The 9,062-nt window shown below is 37.5% G+C and overlaps 1 protein-coding gene across 1 annotated transcript in view; it reads right to left on the reverse strand.

Annotated features, from left to right (window-relative positions):
* Positions 1 to 7,874, reverse strand: part of LOC138003712 (TNFAIP3-interacting protein 1-like) — a 38,368-nt gene extending 30,494 nt beyond the window's left edge. Inside the window, exons 1-3 of the mRNA XM_068849917.1 lie at positions 7,594 to 7,874; positions 2,596 to 2,798; positions 1,174 to 1,478 (exon numbers count right to left, since the gene is read on the reverse strand). Coding sequence (XP_068706018.1) covers positions 1,174 to 1,478; positions 2,596 to 2,731 — 441 coding nt within the window. The 5' untranslated portion in view covers positions 2,732 to 2,798; positions 7,594 to 7,874. The remainder of the gene's footprint in view (positions 1 to 1,173; positions 1,479 to 2,595; positions 2,799 to 7,593) is intronic.
* Between the last annotated feature and the right edge of the window lie 1,188 nt (positions 7,875 to 9,062).

The raw sequence follows: 9,062 nt of genomic DNA on the forward strand, positions 1-9,062 counted from the left end.
ATAGCGCTATCCACTGGATAACTCAATTGGTTTTGCTGGTGCATGTTTATCCGGTGGATAGCGTTATCCACCTTTTAAACAACCAAGGCCTGTTTTTTATTGTTCCTTTCTTTCACTACAGGCTTCTTATCTACTATTTTTCTTTTAGTATATATAGATTGCACTTTTCAAATTACTCTCATTTGATAATGATGTTCAGCTAATGTTGAAACGTCATCATTTCTTAACCGAATTTTTGACAACATTTTTAGTATTTTTTAGTACATTTTAGAGGGAGAAAGACATATGGTGCATTTTACCTTTTGACATACTCATCCAAAAAATTGGTTAATTTGCCCTGAGCAGGAATGGAACCCACGTCTCCCTGATTACTAGTCGGGCATGCTAGGCCACTACACCATCAAGGCTACCATGCTGGCAACACTGCAGATTAATGGGGTGACTTAGCAGCGTGGAGATCCCTAGGGATGGTGTAGTGGCCTAGCATGCCTGACAAGTAATCAGGGAGACATGGGTTCAATTCCCCCTCAGGACAAAAACCAATTTTTCGGATGAGTATGTCGAAAGGTAAAATGCACGGTATATCTTTCTCCCTCTAACATAGTCTATTCCTTTCATTTGCCTCGAAGTAACTTTAGTATGTTTAAATATGGTTTATCCCAGTTTTTTCTAGTTAAATATTTTCCAAAATCACTTCTTCTTCGTATGTTCATAAATGCAATGAATATAATTCAAGACTGAACATTTTCTCCACAGTTTAAAACATACAGTACTGGATAATTTCATATTTCTGCATAAATTTTATAATGTTCTACAGTATCCTTTATGGGTTTATCATGAACTCACTAAGTGACCAGCTCTGCATCGGTAAAGCAGAGGTCATGGATTCAAATCCTGTTCAAACCTACACTTTCCAGGCTTTCAGTCATAACTGCAATTATCATTTCAGGGCTTAACATGGTTTAATGTGTCACTAACAAACAATTTTGTGATGTGTTCTTTATACTTTGTGTGATCAAATGTTGTCTGATCACAGCTTTCCATTAAAAAAAAGTTCATAATAACTTGCACTGTTTTGCAAATTTAAACAACCAGAGCAACTGCAATAACAACTATTTCCAGTGACTACAACTGGTTTGCAATACTCACTGCGAGTGCACAAATTTAATGTACCTTGCAATTAATTTCTCCACGTAATAACGATGGAAACCCTGCTGACAACGACTGGGGCCCAGAAACTGTAGTAATATGAACATAGTCGTGCATTTCGTTACTTGAATTGGTGGTGGATGTTGAGTGGCAGATGCCAGTTCGATCACCAACTGCAGAACTAAGTAGACTATCATCATCAAGGAAGGTAGAGACAGAGAGGTCCACTTGTGCTGTATCAACTCCATTCTGATTCAGTTGATATTTAAGTTGCTCAACCTCTTTTTGAAGCCTGACATTATCTTCCTGTTTCTCTTGAAGAACTTTGCCTTATGTGGCGAATTAAATCACAACAGGAAAATTAATAACTTAAACTACATTGTAGTTCATAATTACATGTATGTTAAAAGACTCTTCAATTTTTTCCTCCAAAGTGCATGCACATGACAATTTTTGAATAAGGGATACATATATCAGAATTAAACCTCCCCAACTTTGTTAATAGTTTATCTCAATACAATGTATGACCAATACCAGTAAATATGTAACCTACCCATACAGTACAAGTATTCCTTAAGTGTAGTTGAAACAACAAAATTTTCATGATAACCAAAGACATGGTAGTGCATATTTTCGGCTGGGGGTATACTATTATAAAAATGGTACTAGAATAACTGCATTTCATAAAGTGCATACATGTAGCATCCTCTTGGTTGTAAACCGTTCTGGAAAAAAATTAATGTCTACTTCTCAGGTGATGTGAATCTGTTGGATTCTTTCCAATTTAGCTATAATTCTGAAGAGGTGCTTTAAAATACCTATTGGAAATAACTTTTTAAAACATGCTTCATCCAGTTCCAAATTAAATTTTAAGTTATAATTCAATCTAAGTGAATATTATGCAACTTGCAAACCTAGTTTCCTCTAGCCCGCATTTCCTTAATTCTCTCTTCTTCGATAAAGAAACAATTTCAATTGCATTATTCTGACATGTGTTATGTTTAAAGAATGTTTCACATAAATTTTTAATTAGTATAACTTAATGTCAGGAACGCACTAGCACTAACTGAAAATAAGTTGAAAGCTTTATCTATAGATAAAGTACATTGTACTATAGTACCATAAGAATAAGAAAACCCTTATATAGTTGTGCCAAGATCTCACATACGTCAAAGTTCTCCATTGGGCCAGTGCAGTTGAGCTCAAACTGCTGTCATAAACATGAATGCCTTATGATTATCAAATGTTAAACTGTAGACCTGTCTAAGCAACCTCAAAGCCATGTAGGAGAAATTACACCTTTTAGAAGCAATGGAAAGCACATAGATCTACATGTACATGTACCTTATTGAACAATCATCCTGTGGGAGAAAACAAAGAGTTGAAAACAATGAAGGGACCAACAATATAAAATTATTCACTTTATCCTAAAGAAAAGTCACTGACCTAGAACCTGCACACCTTGGGCCTGGATTTGCAGGGCTTTGTTTTCCTTTTGCAGAAGTAGCATTTCTTTTTGAAGCACCAACATTTCTTCTTGGGATGACTTGGGAGTCTCTGATAAATTTTTCCATTGACTCATCTTCAATGGTTCAAAGTAGTGTTGCTATGTCCAGTGACTTGATTTGCAAAGCATCAATGATAACAAACTGAAAATTTAAAAAAAAATTAAGCATTGCTGGTAATTCACTCACAGAAAGAATATCCATTGGTACCAATGGTACAATTGGTACCAATAGAAAATGATGCCATTCCAATGGTTCTATTGGTGAATATGCATCTCATTAAGGGGACTTAGAGTATTAACACTTTTACTGCGTTGCCATTAGTGTAAAAGCGACCTTGTTTTCGAAGATGGCTTCTAGAACAAAAAATACACATGGCATGTTTGTATTTCGACCTCGGTATATTATAACTGTTAGCAATTACTATTAGCACTACTTTGACCTTGCTTTGTAACTATTAGTGCGTTTCTACTTTTTGTGAAAGTGAAATTGTTTTGTGTGGTCAGCTTATAGAATGAAGAATATTCATAATAATTATAGCGCATTTTTACTTGGTGTAACAGAGCACTTGTTTTGCGTGGTTGGCTTATAGAACGAGGAATATTCATAATAATTATTAGCGCCTTTTTACTTGGTGTAAAAGCGAACTTGTTTTGTGTGGTTCACTTATACAACCAGGAATATTCAAATTAACAATTATTCCATGAGCGCGCCTTGGATATGAGATGGTTAATAGCCAATGAGGCACGTAGCGCTGAGTTGGCTATAACCACTCTCATATCCAACAAGCGCGAATGGAATAATTGTTTTATTACATTCTTTAAACTCCAAAAGTTTAGAAGTACGAAATACATGTACGAGCGAAAAAAGCGAGAAAATCCTAGCGAAATCGAAAAAAGTTGATGAAGATGCGATGTTGTGTGATACCTCGTGGTCAGACAGACGCAGGCTCATCACAAAAACATTTCTTACCTTTTCGCATATCTCTAAGCTTCGAAAGTGATCCAAACTTTCCACAAAAACGTTTTTCTTTTGCTTTATACTGAAAGAAATATTGCTTTCTGGCATAAACGTTTTTAGTTTAGCAACGCTAAGCACAATCATTTACCATATAAGGTCAAACTACGGTATATGAGCTGATAACTGAGATTGAGTGAACCAATCAGAGCACGAGAATTGCATTATCCGAGGTTGCGAATTTAATAATAAATATTAGCACAAATTTTACTTGGTGTAAAAGCAAACTTGTTCAGTGTGGTTGGCTTAAAGAACAAGGAATATTCATAATAATTAAAGCGTGCTTTTACTTGGTGTAAAAGCAAACATGTTTTGTGTGTTTGGCTTATAGAATGAGAAATATTCATAATAATTATAGCAAGCTTTTACTGGTGTAAAAGGAATATTCATAATAATTATTAGCGCATTTCAATTGGTTGTAAAAGCAAACTTGTTTTGCACCAACAGTACCATTGGAATGACATCATTTTCTAATAGTAACCAATGGTTACTAACCAATGGACCATTGGAATTGCCCTGTACCCAGCCAGATCACATGACAAAATACTCTAAGTCCCCTTAATGAAATGCATATTCACCAGTAGAACCATTGGAAAAACATCCTTTTCTATTGGTACAAATCTTACCATTGGTACCAATGGACCATTGGTTTGACGAATCATATCCATTTGTGTATATTGGAGCTTACAAATGTCACTCGGCTCACTACAAAAGGACACTGATCAGCAAACTCAGGTTTAGTTAAAAGTTTGTGGTAACTCAATGAATCAATTTGGGCTCTCAGTGATCTCGAACTCAAATTTCCATAAATATACTGCCTTTGGCGGATCGGTTCCTGGTATTTGTTGAATTAATTGTCGGTCCCACTGCTCAGTCTTCCGACCCACGTTGAAATGCTTGCGAATTGCACTTAACGACAAAATATCTCATCGCTAATAAACTGTAATAATGTAGCTGTAAAAAGAAGCACTAAGTAAGAACAAATCCAGGGCCCGGTCACTCGAAAGCCGACTAACTTAATCCAGGATTAGCGTAAACTTCTGCTTCATGTTTTCAACTTTTTGGTGAACTTTTTGTCTTTTGCTAATTTTTGTTTTTCAAGACTGACTTCCTCTCATGTAAAGTTTTGCCAACTATCAGCGTTGAACAGCATTTGGGAGTAGCGAAATAAACTCCTTGGATAATTTTAAATCTGGGATTAGCGTTAATCACCTTTTGAAAAACCAGGCCCTGATGGATATCTGCGATAACAAATGATTTAAAGAAGGAAAAAACGTACCGACGGAGAAATAAGTATGAAACCTCAATGTCTGCGCGCGGTGCATCTCGGTAGACATGCAGAGAGTCTTTAAAGTTTGTACAGTTACGTTATAAGTGCTCCTCCTTTCCACAGCTCCCAAGCACCTTAAAGTGACCCTAACCCCAATATTTACTTTGTTTTCAAAAAGAATGCATGCTTTGGTAAAGATTAAAAATAAATTAAGTCATCCATCGAATCCTCACAAATCTGTGAATGTTTGAAGTTGTGATGTTCTGGTTCATGGCCATGTGAAAGGAGGCCTGATACCTAACGTTTTTGTGACCTCAGCAGGAGAAGCCTTTTGGCTGTATTAACGAGGTAGCCTTATTACCGGGGTAGGATGAAATGGATGACTAAAGGGCCGCAATGACATATATTGCATTTGCACTTTCAAAAAAAACTTTTCTCTTTAATAAACTATAGGAATGTACCTACAGTAATTGTATAAAATACTTGAAACTTTGCTCAGTAGGTAAAACACTTAAAATTGTTAAGTGTACTGTACATTCTGAGCCTAAAATTAAAACAAGAACAGGCCCAGCTTACTATGCTTCCAAAAAAACGGAAGCTGTCGTAATTACCCAACTGAAAAACCTTAGTGTCAATCGTGTTTTTGGTGAATGCACAGTGACTCACCATACCTGCCAACCCCAGAGTACGAAAATCTGGAGACGTCTAGATAATTTTCGTCCGAAGATTTCCGAAGATTTCTGAAGGCTTCCGAGGATCGCGGAAGATTTCCAATGACTTCCGACTATTGCCAAAGATTTCCTGACAACTTCCGAAGATAACGGAGGGTGTAAAAGGATTTTTGACGACTTCAAAACCAGACTTACCAACTGTTTTTTGCCAAAAAAAATTTGAATTTCTATTTAATCGGTTTTTAAGCAATTATACTCACTATTGTCAGTTGAGCATGGGAAACCTGTCTGAATGCGTGAGATCTATCAAAGCCGAGTTCGAGTAATAATCAGTTTGAGTGAGTTTGCAGCCTGAATAGATCTTATCATGATGGTTTTGGAAGCCATCTTATCAATAATGAGAGGCAAATACGTCTGAAATTAACAGCGTTTGAATGGCAACGTGATTTAAAATAGTTTTTACAAACTGCGCTTCAGTCCAATTCATGAATTTTTCAGAAGTAAAGTTTTATGGAAACTATTTGGCATGGTGACTTGCAGCTCTAATCTGCTCAAATTTCAAAAGAACACCCATAAAAAAACCTTACCTTGTGTGTTTGCAAATGGCTGGATGCCAACTAGAGGAGTAATCTTCTCCACTTTCTGCAAAGCAAGGCTTTTCAACCCCTCAAAACCCAAGGGAAGGGCGCCTAAAAATTACTTTTGAAGTGAATCGAAATCCACGTTGGCCATCTTCGCTATGTAAACAGTGTGCGAAAACCATGCCAATTTTCTACTATGTATTGTGCAATATGATTGGTTTATTTCTGATCAGTTACGATACTCGTTAAATATATATAAATTTGATTGCTACCGCTGATTTACGTTTTCCGATCAAATAAAAGCACTACATCCACTTCTTGCTTTATTTTCTTTTTTGAAATCGCGAAAATAACGAAATTAGTGAAAAAAAAAAATGGAAAAAAGCCACGGTAGGTAGTTCCCCGGAGATTTGGTGGCTTAACCTGGAGACCGGGAAATTTGATGAAAAACTTGGAGACTCCCGGGAAAACCGGGAGAGTTGGCAGGTATGCTTACTCCCTTCATAATTTGCCTTACTGGTTGTTAAAGTAATGCCAAGATCATGCTTGTAATGAAAAATATGACAGTACTTTGTATAGTAAATCGGCTGTTTGATTACTGTACTGGTAAGTTACAAAGGTCAATGGATTTGACACGTCACAGGTGTTTTGGTTTCTAAATTTAGCGCGAGTGTTACTTGGAATTTATTGTGGCCATTGGCTGTAATGGGCGACTGCATTAACGAGGATTTTCTATAAGAGAATGTATGGCCGTTTTGCTGGACCAAAAAAAAGGTGGCCCCAATAACGAGCTGGCCGTAAGGCGGGGTTCCACTGTATGTTAGACGAACTTTACTCCCCAGCTGACGTCACACACGAGACTCGGACCCAATCTCCTGCAAGCTCGGCGGTGAACCTAAGTGGCGCGTATTTTCATAATTTTTAAATTTCACAGAAAATTGAGAACATTGAGGAAATAACATGTAACTATAATTTCCTCACCAACGTGCTCAGAAAAAAAAGGATGCTTTAATGGCTAACAAAAACATTAACGGGTTAGGTGCTCTTTAAAACAATTCAAGGGAGTAAGAACAAAACGAGGAAGTAGAAATATGCTGACGAAGGTAACAAGAAAGAAGAGCACGTACAGGAAATACTAAAATACTGACTTACCGTATTGCAAATTCACTTGATATCATAAAATCACAAAAGAGATGAAACTCGTCGAAACAGATATCGGCAGAAAGAACGAAAAGAACCCCCCACAGACGATAAACTCAAGTCACCGCATTTCGACATTGTTCTAAGTGCAATTCATGCTTTTGCGTGTCAAAAATAATGTCACATTTAATTTAATCACGTAAGGAAGTTCTTTATGTTAAAAAAAACCATAAGAAAATGGATTACAGGACCGATTCTACCTGTACACGGCTCACAGGGTCTGGAGAGTGCGGTCGGCCATGATTGTTGTCGATACGAGTCGATACGTTGAATGGCTCTTCTTGACGGCAAGCTGTAGGAGTCTCGTAACGGGCTCAAATTTTCCGTAAATAAGTTCAACTGTATATCCTGGATTGAGCAGGCTGTTCATTTGGCTTTGAACAAGAACCTTCAATCTGACTTAGGAAAGGATAGTTGCGTAGCCCCCAACCGATGCGAAAAAGAAAATGGCGGATGAAAATGAAACAGGTAAAACTTCTTCGAGTAGGGGATTCCCCGTTAAAATTTCATTGGCTGTTAGCCATCATCATGTGATATCTATAGTGATAATGATAACTATAGTGATGAGGTGTGTGCATCGCGTAAGCGATAAATAAAAAGGGACGCTTAATATGTAACGGTGATAAGACGATCGAAATACTCATTTATGCGAACATCTATCCGACGATCCAGAAATTTATTAGGGTTTGAACAACTTTATTTACATTATTTACCAATTAGGTACACAGTGCATCAGGCAGCGCAAGAATAGTGACACTTCTTCCGTGGCTCACGGAATGCGCGTTAGTCTGGTAATTTGACAAATGCAGACATTATTTTTAACGTGCCGAATTTTGTTTTTCAGTTATTTATTCGAGGGAAATTTGCAAGTATGAGCCAATGATGGCTTATATTAATAGGGGCTATTTATAGTGCTACGCGCCTTACCGTGGCCACCTGACAAAGTTCTTTACAAATAAAATTAATCCGCCAATCAGGGAGTGCGAATTTGATTGACAGTCACTCCTCCTTGCAAAGTTCGCACGGTTGTAAGTTGAACACCGTTGCATGGGTTGTTGAGTTGACTTTTTCACACGTAGTTGTCAAATGTGAAAGCTTGTTGGGTGGCCATGGTAAGACGCGTTGCACTGTAAAAGAGAGCGTTTGCGTTTCTAGAGTTTTGGGGCTTACACGCACATTGTTGAGAGGCGGGCGGCAACCGGAAGTGAGCAGTTTTCCCTTTTAATTTGTCTTCACACATTGCTAAAGCCCTGGCCAAACTATCGAACGAAGTTGGATTCCACATGCAACATTGTTGGATGTAAATGTTGAGGTAGTGGCAAAACAATATCCAACATTGCTCCACGAAACTGATTCCAGTTCAAGTTGGTGCTAAATTTATAAATATGACGCTAACACTCAAACGAAAACTGCTCGTGGCGCTTGTGTTACTGGAGCTGTTTGAGGACGGAAATGACGGATTCTAACGAGGAAAATCCAAAAAATGGTTAAGAGAACGTGTAGAAAAGGGTATGTTCACTGCAAAAATACGATGATGATGATGATGATGATGATGATGAGAATGAGCTCGGATGAATTTGCAGAAATTTTAAATGAAAAAAATTGAACCAGACATCTCCAAACAGAGCGATAGTGATTAGGGGACTAAAATTGCCCCAAAGAAATGGCC

Source organism: Montipora foliosa, chromosome 5 (assembly GCF_036669935.1).
Source record: "Montipora foliosa isolate CH-2021 chromosome 5, ASM3666993v2, whole genome shotgun sequence".
Classification (NCBI taxonomy): Eukaryota; Metazoa; Cnidaria; class Anthozoa; order Scleractinia; family Acroporidae; genus Montipora; species Montipora foliosa.